The following is a 17,331-nucleotide window of genomic DNA, read 5'->3' as shown; positions in this document are numbered from 1 at the left end:
AACGTTTTACAGTGGTTCTTCTGGACGTTATACAACGTTTTACAGGGGTTCTTCTGGACGTTATACAACGTTTTACAGGGGTTTTTCTGGACGTTATACAACATTTTACAGGGGTTCTTCTGGACGTTATACAACGTTTTACAGGGGTTCTTCTGGAAGTTATACAACGTTTTACAGTGGTTTTTCTGGACGTTATACAACGTTTTACAGGGGTTCTTCTGGACATTATACAACGTTTTACAGAGGTTCTTCTGGACGTTATACAACGTTTTACAGGGGTTCTTCTGGACATTATACAACGTTTTACAGGGGTTCTTCTGGACGTTATACAACGTTTTACAGGGGTTCTTCTGGACGTTATACAACGTTTTACAGGGGTTCTTCTGGACGTTATACAACGTTTTACAGGGGTTCTTCTGGACGTTATACAACATTTTACAGTGGTTCTTCTGGACGTTATACAACGTTTTACAGGGGTTCTTCTGGACGTTATACAACGTTTTACAGGGGTTCTTCTGGACGTTATACAACGTTTTACAGGGGTTCTTCTGGACGTTATACAACGTTTTACAGGGGTTCTTCTGGACGTTATACAACGTTTTACAGGGGTTCTTCTGGACGTTATACAACGTTTTACAGGGGTTCTTCTGGACGTTATACAACGTTTTACAGGGGTTTTTCTGGACGTTATACAACGTTTTACAGGGGTTCTTCTGGACGTTATACAACGTTTTACAGGGGTTCTTCTGGACGTTACACAACGTTTTACAGTGGTTTTTCTGGACGTTATACAACGTTTTACAGGGGTTCTTCTGGACATTATACAACGTTTTACAGAGGTTCTTCTGGACGTTATACAACGTTTTACAGGGGTTCTTCTGGACATTATACAACGTTTTACAGGGGTTCTTCTGGACGTTATACAACGTTTTACAGGGGTTCTTCTGGACGTTATACAACGTTTTACAGGTGTTCTTCTGGACGTTATACAACGTTTTACAGGTGTTCTTCTGGACGTTATACAACGTTTTACAGGGGTTCTTCTGGACGTTATACAACGTTTTACAGGGGTTCTTCTGGACGTTATACAACGTTTTACAGGGGTTCTTCTGGACGTTATACAACGTTTTACATTGGTTCTTCTGGACGTTATACAACGTTTTACAGGGGTTCTTCTGGACGTTATACAACGTTTTACAGGGGTTCTTCTGGACGTTATACAACGTTTTACAGGGGTTCTTCTGGACGTTATACAACGTTTTACAGGGGTTCTTCTGGACGTTATACAACGTTTTACAGTGGTTATTCTGGATGTTATACAACGTTTTACACTGTAAAAGGTGGTGGAGTGGGGAACCACTGACATTGAACTACAGGTATAGTGAACCTGTCCATTTAACTTAGTTGTAATTGTGTTGTATGTGCAATACCTGAATTATAGGTTTGTGTTTTTCCATGTTAAATCATTACAGCCAATGACCCTCTAAAATGTCTCTGATTCACTTTCATCAGTTCTTTGTATGAATGACATCCCATGTAAAACTCAAACCTCAACTCGCAATATGTCACCTAAGAACACATTGTATCTTCACGTGACATGAATCATTCAAATGTATATTTTCATACTTTTAATTCAGGCAAATCAGAGTAATCATGGTACTGTCAAGTGAAAAAGCTAGAGTCAACATCATCAGTGAAAATGGACCAGTGCCATAGGTTCAACAGCAGAGGAACCTGTGCACATGCATGTGGACATTTCTCTACATTCTGTAACTACCTGGCCTCACTACCCACTCGTGTACCCAACTTACTTTAGACTGAATTCTCACAAGGTGTCTCTCTTTTCTTTCAGTTTAAAATTATACTATTTATCATTTTTCTTACAGCCAAAATAAAGTATTTACTACAGAAGTCAGGAATGGTGTGTGTGTGTGTGTGTGATTATCATAAAACTGTTTATCATCACAGAAAGCAATTGGATATTTTCAAATTCATTGAGAGAGAGAGAGCGAGAGAGGAGGGAGAGAGAGAGAGAGAGAGAGGAGGGAGAGGGAGAGAGGAGAGAGAGAGCGAGAGAGAAGGGAGAGAGAGATAGAGAGAATAGAATGAATAGAGATTATTAGACTGTTGTTTGCATCTTGCCAATAATCAGGTGAACTGGCAGAGAAACAGACACCGCCCATTGACTGTTTTTCCCTGAGATATGTATGTGCTAAAATATAAACATTGTTGTAGATATTATACAAAATAGGATCATTGTTATTATTGTACAATCTGTGATTTAAAAAATGTTCATGCATTGGTCCGCAAACCCCCAAAAAGGTTGTGAAATAACTTTTTTTGTGTACCTCCTATGTAAGATACATTTATGTACAACAGGAAACAGGAAACAAGAGGCATTGAAGACTTCAAAGTTGCTTTCTAACTGTGGTATTACGGTTTAATTTGTAGGATATACTCCAATCTGTTCTGTATGATCTATGGTCTCTTTCTTTAGAGAGTTTTTGCAGGTTTATGGACAAAATATTTCAGTGGTCATTTTTTAAAACGTTTCATTTAGATTTCAACAAATTTGTTTAAAGAAACACAAAAGAACATTAACAAATGTAATGTCTCTGTATACTCAGAGTAATAAATAACAGAGTCAACTGAAATTCTGTCATTCGTCTTTCAAGAGGAGCAACAGAGCAGCTGCTTACTCTAGCACTCTGTTTTTCCAGCCTGGTCTCATAGACTACACGTAACATACTCTGGCACTCTGTTTTTCCAGCCTGGTCTCATAGACTACACGTAACATACTCTGGCACTCTGTTTTTCCAGCCTGGTCTCATAGACTACACGTAACATACTCTAGCACTCTGTTTTTCCAGCCTGGTCTCATAGACTACACGTAACATACTCTAGCACTCTGTTTTTCCAGCCTGGTCTCATAGACTACACGTAACATAGTAAAAGTAAATCCAGATTTCGAAACACTCAATTTATTATAATATGTTACATTTGGTATGGTTACATAAGACAGAAGGTTACTTATGACAAAAAACAAAAGTAGAGTGGTTGGTCAGGTTGGGTAGGTGTAAAACATGAACATCAAGCAACCCAAAGGCTGTGTGTATGAATAACATCACAGACAATTTTAGAATTTTATCTAATTAGCAACTTTGGAACTACTTAAGAATTTTTGCAACTTTGCAACTACTTAGCATGTTAGCTAACCCTTCCCTAACCTTAACCTAACTCCTAACCTTAACCCCTAACCTGGCTAACATTAGCGTTAGCCACCTAGATAACTTTAGCCTCAACAAATTAGAATTCATAACATATCATACGTTTTGCAAATTCGTAACATATTGTACGAAATGGAAGATGGACATCCACAAATGAATAGCATGCCAAACGTTACATATCATACTATTTGGAGTGTTACGGATATAAGTTTACTATGTTACGTCTACCTCTGAGTCCAGGTTGGTATTTAATTCTGTTTCTCCTCTTTCTGTTTATTGTGTACAGGCAACATAAAAAACGCATGCATTCACATAAATATTGCTGTAGATTCACACTTTTACATTTTAAGTTAAATCAGCACAATTGAAACAAGAAAGTTAATGTTGTCCGTCCGTCCATCCGTCCGTCTATTTACTTCTATGTGAACATGTGGCTGGCCTGCTGTGTGACTCTGATAAAGGTGGTCCTGCGACTGAGCTCCTTCAGTTTGGCAGCTCCTACGTAGGTGCAGGTGGAGCGCAGACCACCCAGAATGTCCCTGATGGTGGCCTCTACATCCCCCCTGTACGGTACCTCCACCGTCCTGCCCTCTGATGCTCTGCAGGAGGAGAGGGGTATGGAGGGATTGAGGAAGAGGGGAAAACTTGTCAATAAATCTATGGTCTTTCCATTGGGTTGATCAGGCACATTGATTTCTTAGGTCTTCGACATCATCTACAGTTTTGTACTAAACAGACCAGAGCTAACTACTAAATGAACATTTTGTGAAGGAAATGTGTGCGCTTGCTTGTAAGTTACTGTAAGAAAAACTGAAAGGATACTGTATTTATATAGTGTGGGCGGAAGGTAGGCTAGTGCAGGGGTTCCCAACCAGGGGTACAAGGACCCCCAGGGGTACTTGAGAAGACTCATGAGACCATAGGCCTTCTGGTAAAATGCACAAGGGGGTACTTCAGGGGTACTCCAGGCAGAGCTAAATTCAGTCGGTGGTACAGTAACCGAAGAAGGCTGGGAACCACTGGCCTAGCGGTTAGATCATTGGACCATTAACCGTAAGGTTGCTACTTTGAATCCCCGCCCCGGCAAGGTGAAAACAATCTGTTGAAGTGCCCTTGAGCAAGGCACTTCACGCTCATTCCTCCAGGGCCCTGGCTTTGACCTCACTCTCCCCCCCACATGTAAGACAGGACAGATATAAGCACCCACCTAATGAGTACTGTTTACCTGTACTCTGCCCCCCCACGTGTAAGACAGGACAGATATAAGCACCCACCTAATGAGTACTGTTTACCTGTACTCTGCCCCCCCATGTGTAAGACAGGACAGATATAAGCACCTACCTAATGAGTACTGTTTACCTGTACTCTGCCACTCCCCCATGTGTAAGACAGGACAGATATAAGCACCCACCTAATGAGTACTGTTTACCTGTACTCTGCCACTCCCCCATGTGTAAGACAGGACAGATATAAGCACCCACCTAATGAGTACTGTTTACCTGTACTCTGCCACTCCCCCATGTGTAAGACAGGACAGATATAAGCACCTACCTAATGAGTACTGTTTACCTGTACTCTGCCCCCCCATGTGTAAGACAGGACAGATATAAGCACCTACCTAATGAGTATTGTTTACCTGTACTCTGCCCCCCACCATGTGTAAGACAGGACAGATATAAGCACCCACCCAATGAGTATTGTTTACCTGTACTCTGCCCCCCCCATGTGTAAGACAGGACAGATATAAGCACCCACCTAATGAGTACTGTTTACCTGTACTCTGCCCCCTCCCCCATGTGTAAGACAGGACAGATATAAGCACCTACCTAATGAGTACTGTTTACCTGTACTCTGCCCCCCCATGTGTAAGACAGGACAGATATAAGCACCCACCTAATGAGTACTGTTTACCTGTACTCTGCCCCCCCCATGTGTAAGACAGGACAGATATAAGCACCTACCTAACGAGTACTGTTTACCTGTACTCTGCCCCCCCATGTGTAAGACAGGACAGATATAAGCACCCACCTAATGAGTACTGTTTACCTGTACTCTGCCCCCCCCCATGTGTAAGACAGGACAGATATAAGCACCTACCTAATGAGTACTGTTTACCTGTACTCTGCCCCCCCCATGTGTAAGACAGGACAGATATAAGCACCTACCTAATGAGTATTGTTTACCTGTACTCTGCCCCCCCCATGTGTAAGACAGGACAGATATAAGCACCCACCTAATGAGTATTGTTTACCTGCACTCTGCCACTCCCCCTCATGTGTAAGACAGGACAGATATAAGCACCCACCTAATGAGTACTGTTTACCTGTACTCTGCCCCCCCCATGTGTAAGACAGGACAGATGTAAGCACCCACCTAATGAGTACTGTTTACCTGTACTCTGCCACTCCCCATGTGTAAGACAGGACAGATATAAGCACCTACCTAATGAGTACTGTTTACCTGTACTCTGCCACTCCCCATGTGTAAGACAGGACAGATATAAGCACCTACCTAATGAGTATTGTTTACCTGTACTCTGCCCCCCCCCCATGTGTAAGACAGGACAGATATAAGCACCTACCTAATGAGTACTGTTTACCTGTACTCTGCCCCCCACCATGTGTAAGACAGGACAGATATAAGCACCCACCTAATGAGTATTGTTTACCTGTACTCTGCCACTCCCCCATGTGTAAGACAGGACAGATATAAGCACCCACCTAATGAGTACTGTTTACCTGTACTCTGCCACTCCCCCTACATGTTTCTTCATGGCCGTGTCAGAGCTCATCCCATAGAACAGCTGGACCTTTCTGCCATTCTTCTCAATGACCTCCCCGGCACACTGGTCGTGGCCAGCCAGCATGCCCCCCAGCATCACAAAATCAGCTCCAGCGCCTAGAATCACACACACACAACCCTGTTGAGAGAGGGGCAGGCAAGGCAGTATTTTTGAGTGACACAACACAATGCATGCATTCCAAATGCATCCTATCACCAATATAGTGCACTACAATGACCAGGCACCATAAAGAATAGGACACACACACAATGTCACTATGATAGTATGATTTATCAAACCAGGACTCACCAAATGCCTTAGCCACATCCCCAGGACAGCTGCATCCGCCATCCTGGTGAGATAAAACAAAACATATTGAGCAAACATTGTGGGAACGTTCAGTGGTTTAATGTCTCAAAGGGAAAGCCAAGCGTAACCTGAGCTCCAGCACTTTTAACCCCTGGGTTCGTTCAGATAGAAATGTTGTGGAGATACACGTATTGTGCAAGTGCGTTGCACCCTCCTGAATCTGACCCAAGAGGTCAGAAGGTTCTTGAGGTCAGAGGTCACTCACTGAGATGATGTGAGCCTTCAGGCCGTGGGCGGAGTCTGCACACTCTATGACAGCACTGAGCTGGGGGTATCCCACTCCAGTCTTAATGCGCGTCGTACACACAGAACCTAGAGGGGAATCATGACGTGTCAGTTTGTCAGGAGCTGAATGCACTCAGCTGAAGTATTTTTCTCTCTTGAAGGGAGCCCTGGTGAACTCATGACTCCATATAGTGCTCTACTTATAGTGCACTATGTAGGGAAGAGGGTGCTAGAGTAACAGACAGAGTAACAGAGTAACAGACAGAGTAACAAAGTAACAGACAGAGTAACAAAGTACCATAGAGTAACAGAGAGTAACAGGGTTACAGACAGAGTAATAGACAGAGTAACAGACAGAGTAACAGAGAGAAACCGACAGAGTAAAAGAGAGTAACAGACAGAGCAATAGAGTAACAGAGTAACTAACAGAGTAACAGACAGAGTAACAGAGTACCAGACAGAGTAACAGACAGAGTAACAGACAGAGTAACAGACAGAGTAACAGAGTACCATATGGAGTAACAGAGTACCAGACAGAGTAACAGACAGAGTAACAGACAGAGTAACAGAGTAACAGACGGAGTACCAAAGTAACAGACAGAGTAACAGACAGAGTAACAGACGGAGTACCAGGCAGGGTACCAGACAGAGTAACAGACAGAGTAACAGATGGAGTACCAGACAGAGTACCAGACAGAGCAACAGACAGAGCAACAGACAGAGTAACAGAGTAACAGATGGAGTACCAGAGTACCAGACAGAGTACCAGACAGAGTACCAGAGTAACAGACAGGGTAACAGAGTAACAGATGGAGTAACAGACAGAGTAACAGAGTAACAGATGGAGTAACAGACAGAGTACCAGAGTAACAGACCCACCTGGCCCAATACCCACTTTAATGATGTCAGCTCCTGCCAGGATCAGCTCCTCCACCATCTCTCCTGTCACCACGTTGCCAGCCTGACCACAGTTAGAGACACACAGACAGACACACAGACAGAGACACAGTCATAGCATTTAGAATCCCTATACAGCTACCAAACCAACTAACTACCAAACAGGTGATAGTTTAACATTGCATGGCACATCACATTGCACATTTGCAGTAATTAAAACGACATAAGCAAATGAAGTCTTGGAAAGCTGTTCAGCTTTGTGTTAACTTGATGGAACGGCCTCACCATGATAGTGTGTTGGGGAAACCTCCCCCTGACGGTTTTGACAAACTCCACAAAGTGTTCAGAGTAGCCGTTGGCAACGTCCAGACAAACGAATCTGATGTCAGAGACGGCCTCCAGGACGCTGCACAGCTTCTCCAGGTCGGCTTGACCGCTGCCTGAACTGACCGCTACGTGCTGAGGGGGACGGGGACAGGGCGGCAGTGTGAGAGAACAACCAGGGTTGGAAGGATGGAGGTGCTACCGTAGAAATAGAATCATTAGAACGGGTCTGGAGCCTCTCATTTGACTGGTAAACTCATGGGGGAAACTCAAAATGGCTACCAGTTATGGCATCATTGACTTGTAAAGGGGTGGCCGTTCTAGCGATTATATTTCTATGGGTGCTACTATAAGCACTCCCATAACAAATCAGAGCACTAGTCCTTATAAGCGTTAGAAACATTACCATGGGCCACCCACTATTTCCATAACAACTCCTGAATTCAATACATTATTCAAACCCTGGGGACACCACTGTTGCATGAGGTCATGAAAATGCTGTATGAAGGCAATTCTAGCTGTCCTCCAAACATTGTTGTCTAGGATTATTACAAACCTCCAAACATTGTTGTCTGGGATTATTACAAACCTCCAAACATTGTTGTCTGGGATTATTACAAACCTCCAAACATTGTTGTCTGGGATTATTACAAACCTCCAAACATTGTTGTCTGGGATTATTACAAACCTCCAAACATTGTTGTCTGGGATTATTACAAACCTCCAAACATTGTTGTCTGGGATTATTACAAACCTCCAAACATTGTTGTCTGGGATTATTACAAACCTCCAAACATTGTTGTCTAGGATTATTACAAACCTCCAAACATTGTTGTCTGGGATTATTACAAACCTCCAAACATTGTTGTCTGGGATTATTACAAACCTCCAAACATTGTTGTCTGGGATTATTACAAACCTCCAAACATTGTTGTCTGGGATTATTACAAACCTCCAAACATTGTTGTCTGGGATTATTACAAACCTCCAAACATTGTTGTCTGGGATTATTACATTATTACAAACCTCCAAACATTGTTGTCTGGGATTATTACAAACCTCCAAACATTGTTGTCTGGGATTATTACAAACCTCCAAACATTGTTGTCTGGGATTATTACAAACCTCCAAACATTGTTGTCTGGGATTATTACAAACCTCCAAACATTGTTGTCTGGGATTATTACAAACCTCCAAACATTGTTGTCTGGGATTATTACAAACCTCCAAACATTGTTGTCTGGGATTATTACAAACCTCCAAACATTGTTGTCTGGGATTATTACAAACCTCCAAACATTGTTGTCTGGGAAAACCTCCAAACATTTAAACGTGTTAACCCTCGCAAGGCTGCAGGCCCAGACGGCATCCCCAGCCGCGCCTCAGGCATGCGAGACCAGCTGGCCGGTGTGTTTACGGACATATTCAACCAATCCCTATACCAGTCTGCTGTTCCCACATGCTTCAAGAGGGCCATTGTTGTCTGGGATTATTACAAACCTCCAAACATTGTTGTCTGGGATTATTACAAACCTCCAAACATTGTTGTCTGGGATTATTACAAACCTCCAAACATTGTTGTCTGGAATTATTACAAACCTCCAAACATTGTTGTCTGGTATTATTACAAACCTCCAAACATTGTTGTCTAGGATTATTACAAACCTCCAAACATTCTGGAAACTTGGCTGCAAAAGCCTTCCACTCCTCCACAGTGTAGTGCTTCTGCATGGCGGTGAAGAGAGTTTGCTAGAGGAGAATGTAGAGAAACAAGAAGAACGGAAATTCACAGTGTTACTTAGTCCTCTGGCAACTGACCTTTCACAGGTCATTACCCTGGCTTCCCTTTCACAGGTCATCACCCTGGCTACCCTTTTACAGGTCATCACCCTGGCTACTCTTTTACAGGTCATCACCCTGGCTACTCTTTTACAGGTCATCACCCTGGCTACTCTTTTACAGGTCATCACCCTGGCTACTCTTTTACAGGTCATTACCCTGGCTTCCCTTTCACAGGTCATTACCCTGGCTTCCCTTTCACAGGTCATCACCCTGGCTACTCTTTTACAGGTCATTACCCTGGCTACTCTTTCACAGGTCATTACCCTGGCTACTCTTTCACAGGTCATCACCCTGGCTACTCTTTCACAGGTCATCACCCTGGCAACCCTTTCACAGGTCATCAAGACTTCAATGAAGCAGACCTGGGGATGACTGGACTTGTTGTTGTTGTTGTTGACAGAGAAACAGAACCACTGGAGTTTTTCCAGGTCTGATCATGTAGTCAGTAGAAACTCCCTGACCTTTACCATGGCATGTGTCCAGGTCTGATCACGTGGTCAGTAGAAACTCCCTGACCCTTACCATGGCATGTGTCCAGCAGTGTTTCCATACTACCCTTTCACACCTAGACAAAAGGAACATCTATGTGAGAATGCTATTAATTGACTACAGCTCAGCGTTCAACACCATAGTCTCCTCAAAGCTCATCGCTAAGCTAAGGACCCTGGGACTGGATCCTGGACTTCCTGACGGGCCGCCCCCAGGTGGTAAGGGTAGGTAACAACACATCCAACACGCTGATCCTCAACACAGGGGCCCCTCAGGGGTGCGTGCTCAGTGCCCTCCTGTACTCCCTGTTTACTCATGACTGCATGGCCAGGCACGACTCCAACACCATCATTAAGTTTGCTGATGACACAACAGTGGTAGGCCTGATCACCAACAACGATGAGACAGCCTATAGGGAAGAGGTCAGAAACCTGACCATGTGGTGCAAGGACAACAACCTCTCCCTCAACGTGATCAAGACAAAGGAGATGATTGTGGACTACAGGAAAAGGAGGACTGAGCACGCCCCCATTCTCATCAATAGGGCTGTAGTGGAGCAGCTTGAGAGCTTCAAGTTCCTTGGCGTCATCACCAACAAACTAACATGGTCCAAGCACACCAAGACAGTCGTGAAGAGGGCACGACAAAACCTATTCCCCCTCAGGAGACTGAAAAGATTTGGCATGGGTCCTCAGATCCTCAAAAGGTTTTACAGCTGCACCATCGAGAGCATCCTGACGGGTTGCATCAATGCCTGGTATGGCAACTGCTCGGTCTCCGACTGCAAGGCACTACAGAGGGTAGTGTGTACGGCCCAGTACATCACCGGGGCCAAGCTTCCTGCCATTCAGGACCTCTATACCAGGTGGTGTCAGAGGAAGGCCCTAAAAATGTTCAAAGACTCCAGCCACACTAGTCATAGGCTGTTCTCTCTGCTACCGCACGGCAAGCGGTACCGGAGCACAAAGTCTAGGTCCAAGTGGCTCCTAAATAGCTTCTACCCCCAAGCCATGAACAGCTAATCAAATGGCTACCCAGACTATTGGCAAATCAATTTAATTTGATTTGACTATTGACCAGAGCCCTGTGGGAATAGGGTGCCATTTTGGAAAAGGGTGCCATTTGGGAATAGAGTGCCATTTGGAATGCACAATCCCAAACGGTACAGTGCTAACCTTGCTGAGGACCTGTGCCATCTCAAAGGTGCCCGTGGTGTCCATGTTGGCAGCGATGATGGGGATGCCATGGTAACTCTTTTTGGAATTACGGAACGTGAACGTCCTCCGTAGGTCCACCTGTGAGGAGGGGAGCACAGTACCAATAAATAATCCTAGTGTATCCCAAATGGGACCCTATTCCCTATATAGTGCACTACTTCTGACCAGAGCCCTATGCGCACTACATAGAGAACAGAGGGTGCCATTTGGGACGCAAGCCAATAAATCACACATTTTATTCAGGAACGTCTATCAAAACACCAAAAAGGTACAAATGCACACCATAAAAAGTCAGATTCGAAGAGGAAACCACACAGGCATTTAGCATTAGAAGTTGTGGGAATACTGCCTGAAGTCAGGACAGCTGACATAACATGAGAGGATTGGGAAGACCAGTTAAGTTGTGGTAAATGTATAACATACGGGTGATGTTTGCTGGATTTGCCCCCAGAGTGACGGCCTGTATTGAACCTATTTGAGGGTTTAAAGAAGTTAGACCACTGGTATTGAAGTAGATTTTTTTTTTTTTACTATTAAAAAAAACATGTTCATATTTCTCCCCGAGATGTCTCTCCATCCGGGATAAAATGTATGACAATGCTGGCAACAAATAACCTATTATCCATCCTTCAATCTAATTCAATGACTAATCAATGAACCGATGGCTGCTAGTGAGTGTATGGCCATATGCTAAAAGCATAATATTGTGTCAACTACAGTAAAACGACACATTAAAAAAAGCCTTGATCTCAATCCTCTGATGATGATGTCTCATTGTTTCCTCAGCCTGCCTGTGTTCACCATGAATCAGCCTGAGCCTCAGCCTGCCTGGGTTAATCAGAATCAGTCTGAACCTCAGCCTGCCTGGGTTCACCGTGAATCAACCTGTCTGGATTCACTGTGAATCAGCCTGAATCAGCCTGTCGAGGTTCACCCTGAATCAGCCTGTCTGGATTCACTGTGAATCAGCCTGAATCAGCCTGTCGAGGTTCACCCTGAAACAGCCTGTCTGGGTTCACCCTGAATCAACCTGTCTGGGTTCACCCTGAATCAACCTGTCTGGGTTCACCCTGAATCAGCCTGTCTGGGTTCACCCTGAATCAGCCTGTCTGGGTTCACCCTGAATCAGCCTGTCTGGGTTCACCCTGAATCAGCCTGTCTGGGTTCACCCTGAATCAGCCTGTCTGGGTTCACCCTGAATCAGCCTGTCTGGGTTCACCCTGAATCAGCCTGTCTGGGTTCACCCTGAATCAGCCTGTCTGGGTTCACCCTGAATCAGCCTGTCTGGGTTCACCCTGAATCAGCCTGTCTGGGTTCACCCTGAATCAGCCTGTCTGGGTTCTCCCTGAATCAGCCTGTCTGGGTTCTCCCTGAATCAGCCTGTCTGGGTTCACCCTGAATCAGCCTGTCTGGGTTAATCCTGAATCAGCCTGTCTGGGTTCACCCTGAATCAGCCTGTCTGGGTTAATCCTGAATCAGCCTGTCTGGGTTCACCCTGAACCAGCCTGTCTGGGTTCACCCTGAATCAGCCTGTCTGGGTTCACCCTGAATCAGCCTGTCTGGGTTCACCCTGAATCAGCCTGTCTGGGTTCACCCTGAATCAGCCTGTCTGGGTTCACCCTGAATCAGCCTGTCTGGGTTCACCCTGAAACAGCCTGTCTGGGTTCACCCTGAATCAACCTGTCTGGGTTCACCCTGAATCAACCTGTCTGGGTTCACCCTGAATCAGCCTGTCTGGGTTCACCCTGAATCAGCCTGTCTGGGTTCACCCTGAATCAGCCTGTCTGGGTTCACCCTGAATCAGCCTGTCTGGGTTAATCCTAAAAGAATAAGCAAATAGAACTTCAGATGTAGGACAGAACAGATTAACAGTGTCTCTGTCTACGTCCCAAATGGCACCCTATATAGTACTCTACATTTGAGAGCCCTATGGTGCATTATATAGGGAATAGGGTGCCACTCAGTGTCACACTCACTGTCCCCTATGGGCCCTGGTCAAAATAAGTGAACTATATAGGGAATATCGTGCCATATGGGAATAAGGTGCAAGCCTGACTCTCTCATGACATGTACTGTAAAAAAAATATATATATAAAATAGAAACACCCACAAATGTAGTTGTTTCAACCAATCCTTATTCAGTAACTGGTACCAAAGCCTTGTTTAAGTTTACTCAACTCTTCGGTCAAAGTGTTACCTGAACTTTTTTAGTAGGCCCAACAATATCTCTAATATGAGAAAACGCAGGAAAAGAATTCAGCCAACTTAAAGGGATGGGTTTTCTCTATTTGTCTCATATGTTCATTCAACTATAAATTATTATTTTTGGTATCTTACCTGCCCGTACCTTTTGGTATCTTACCTGAAAAAACATATCCCTGTGGAACAGTCATATCCACACACCATGTCATATCCGCCGTGTCATGTCTCATATCCCGCCGTGTCACACACATATCACACACACACACACACACACACACACACACACACACACACATATCACACACACACACACACACACACAAATATCCTAATAACAGCCTGTGTCATATCTCATTCCTTGTCAACAATGAGGCATATTCCATTTAGTTAGCGTTTAACTGAGTGTCATGTCTCATATCCCGCCGTGTCATATCTCATATCCCGCCGTGTCATATCCCGCCGTGTCATATCCATATCCTGCCGTGTCATATCCCGTGTCATATCTCATATCCATATCCTGCCGTGTCATATCATATCATATCCATATCCTGCCGTGTCATATCTCATATCCCGCCGTGTCATATCCATATCTCATATCCCGCCGTGTCATGTCTCATCCCGCCGTCATATCCCGCCGTGTCATATCTCATATCCCGCCGTGTCATATCTCATATCCCGCCGTGTCATATCTCATATCCCGCCGTGTCATATCTCATATCCCGCCGTGTCATATCTCATATCCTGCCATATCTCATATCCTGTGTCATATCTCATATCCCGCCGTGTCATATCTCATATCCCGTGTCATGTCTCATATCCCCGTCTCATATCCCGCCGTGTCATGTCTCATATCCCGTGTCATATCTCATATCCCGCCGTGTCATGTCTCATATCCCGCCGTGTCATATCTCATATCCCGTCATATCGTGTCATATCTCATATCCCGCCGTGTCATATCCCGCCGTCTCATGTCTCATATCCCGCCGTGTCATATCTCATATCCCGCCGTGTCATATCTCATATCCGTGTGCCGTGTCATATCTCATATCCCGCCGTGTCATATCCCGCCGTGTCATATCTCATATCCCGTGTCATATCGTGTCATATCTCATATCCCGTGTCATATCTCGTGTCATATCTCATATCCCGTGTCATATCCGTGTCATATCTCATATCCCGCCGTGTCATATCTCATATCCCGCCGTGTCATATCTCATATCCCGCCGTGTCATATCTCATATCCCGCCGTGTCATGTCTCATATCCCGCCGTGTCATATCTCATATCCCGCCGTGTCATATCTCATATCCCGCCGTGTCATGTGTCATATGTCATTACATAGAGGTATAGGTGTTGACAGGCGCTAGCCAGGCAGAACATTGTGAACTCTGTGCCAGGCAGGCTGTGGGAGAAGGCACAAATAGACACACACATTGACGTATGCACACACACACACACACACACAAAGACCAACATAAAGAGTCAAACACACACAAGCATGAACGCACAGGCGGACACACATGCCCATACAAGCCCCGCTTATAGGAAGGTGACCTCCACACACAGGGAAGGTTACTGTGTTCTGCTGTAGCAAGCTAAGGAACCATAGAGTATGTTCTACAGATATCCTCTACATCACCAGTTCTATATGGAATCCTATGGTATCGTTCATCACTGACCCTCCACAACTGACCCACCCAACACAGCTGGCTTGGGCTAGTTAGTATGTCATTTGTGATTCAACGCAGATTTGAACATAAGACTTGATTCTCTTGGCCCAAGGGGGCCACCATGGCTCCTCCTTTCTCTTTTCTGTGCTGACAAGGCAAAACACATTAGACATCTACAACAGCAGCTATAAAGGCTGGTTTATAACACCTTACCTCTGACCTGCTCTTCAGGCTGCTTCTCTTGGGTCTGAACAGGACATCTTTAAAGTCCAGCTTCACATCCACGTCTATCCGAGGCATGATGGCCTGTCACCTCCGGGATGGTCCAATCCCTGTCCCAGTCCAATAAATCAATAATTCTATGAATCTCTAGATCAACATAGAGCCTGTGATGTGGTCGGGCTGAGACCCAGACAGTAGCCAACCCTGAACCTCCAGATGCATTAAATATTTATAGCATGTTAACAGGCTCTCCCCTCCCAGCAGCACACGCACCTATGTCTTTATTTGGTCTCTCTCTCTGTCTCTCTCTCTCTCTCTCTCATAATTGAGAGCAGTGCAGAGGGAGGCAGCCGCAGTTGAAGTGGTATTGTCACTGGCCATCTGACACACATTCATGTCAGATGGACCTATCGCTGCAGAGAACAGCACAGCTGCTGACAGAACCAGGAAGTACTGGAGTCAGTCAACATCCTCAGAGGGGATGGGGTGAGGTATATATACTAAAACATTCACAAGGTAGGAAATCCCAAAATGTTTTTTTAATGGGTCACTGAAGGCCAAATTCTGTGCATTACTTTGCATTAATTCTATGTGTTATTATCCTATGGATAAAATTATCATCGTCATCCTCTTCATTGTATCATTCTTTTCATCATCCTCAACTATATAATCAAAATAGTTTCTCAAATATTGAGAAAATGGAACCTGAATCACATAATGAAATAGGGTGTATTACCCAACCACACCACTAGGTGGGGAAAGGGAGTTTCTTTTCATGAGGAAACAGGAAACAGCTGAAATACAAACTGTTCCAAAGTCCCACCAAGAAATGTCCTAATAACTGCGGACCGTATTCAACAATGATACATTTTCCATTTAGTTAGTATTTAACACAAATGATCACCTTAACAAATTATGATATCTTCACCCTGCATCCCATAGGCTACCCTAACTTTAAGGAATTCAACAAAAAGTTATTCAAATGAGCAGTAGTTCACATTGTGTGTAGCCTAAGGTTTTTTTTCATATATTTTTTTTTACATTTGTCAAATTAATATTTTATTTGACCCATTTTAAAGTATTGAATTGGTTATCTTTCAAAATGTGACAGAAACATGGTTACTGACATGTCACTCTTGTAGTCTCTTGCTTGGCACATTGCCATGGCTGCTGGGTTGGGGACAAAAGTAACACAGTGTTAAATGAGCCAAGCAGCCAGAGCAAGGCAGTTAACCCACTGTTCCCCCAGGCGCCGAAGACGTGGATGTTGATTAAGGCAAACCCCCCGCACCTCTCTGATTCAGAGGGGTTGGGTTAAAACGCAGAAGACACATTTCAGTTGTACAACTGACTAGGTATCCCCCCCTTTCCCTAATGATAAAAACATGACTGGCCTACTTCAAGGGGTCTCTGAGCAAAATACACTTTTACAATTTCCCCCAGTCTCTCCTAATCATCGATGGAGGTTGTCACTCAGATATCTTTAGGTTATCAGTAACAGCATTGCTCAGTGCAAACACAACTCCTTTAGGATCTCTATGACATCTTGAGACTAGTTCACAACTGATAGAAAATGCTCACAAATGAAACATTAAGTTACAAAATAAATATTTTATTAATACTTGAAAATAAATATGAAATCTTGGTTAAAAATTTCAACTCATTAAAACATAACTTTAAATACAGAACAGAACCGTAACTACAGAAATCATTGATCAACAAATTGAAATCCATTGTTCAGGTACAGAGTGTAAATAGCTATTTAAAAAGTAAGGAAGAGTGTTGGTAGAGAATTCTTCTCCATTTCATTTCACCCTTATTTTACCAGTTAAGTTGACTGAGAACATTTTCTCATTTACAGCAACG

At 44.1% G+C, this 17,331-nt stretch overlaps 1 protein-coding gene and 1 long non-coding RNA gene across 2 annotated transcripts; both read right to left on the bottom strand.

Annotated features, from left to right (window-relative positions):
- Positions 1-1,613: 1,613 nt before the first annotated feature.
- LOC112241047 (GMP reductase 1-like) lies at positions 1,614-15,775 on the bottom strand. The gene is made up of 9 exons (XM_042316938.1): positions 15,457-15,775; positions 11,331-11,450; positions 9,490-9,573; positions 7,786-7,959; positions 7,483-7,564; positions 6,584-6,690; positions 6,319-6,361; positions 5,966-6,125; positions 1,614-3,826 (listed from the first exon to the last, which is right to left on the bottom strand). The coding sequence occupies exons 1-9, from the start codon at positions 15,541-15,543 to the stop codon at positions 3,646-3,648; spliced, it is 1,038 nt and encodes a 345-aa protein (XP_042172872.1). The 5' UTR covers positions 15,544-15,775; the 3' UTR covers positions 1,614-3,645.
- On the bottom strand, positions 7,966-9,478 carry LOC121845478. Its single transcript, XR_006082582.1, has 3 exons — positions 9,325-9,478; positions 8,851-9,114; positions 7,966-8,809 (listed from the first exon to the last, which is right to left on the bottom strand). It is a non-coding gene; the product is annotated as an uncharacterized LOC121845478 (long non-coding RNA).
- Positions 15,776-17,331: the final 1,556 nt, after the last annotated feature.

Source organism: Oncorhynchus tshawytscha, unplaced genomic scaffold, assembly GCF_018296145.1.
Source record: "Oncorhynchus tshawytscha isolate Ot180627B unplaced genomic scaffold, Otsh_v2.0 Un_contig_7283_pilon_pilon, whole genome shotgun sequence".
NCBI classification, from domain to species: domain Eukaryota; kingdom Metazoa; phylum Chordata; class Actinopteri; order Salmoniformes; family Salmonidae; genus Oncorhynchus; species Oncorhynchus tshawytscha.
Note: the sequence above shows the minus strand (reverse complement) of the source record. Positions and strands in the feature narration are given on the sequence as shown.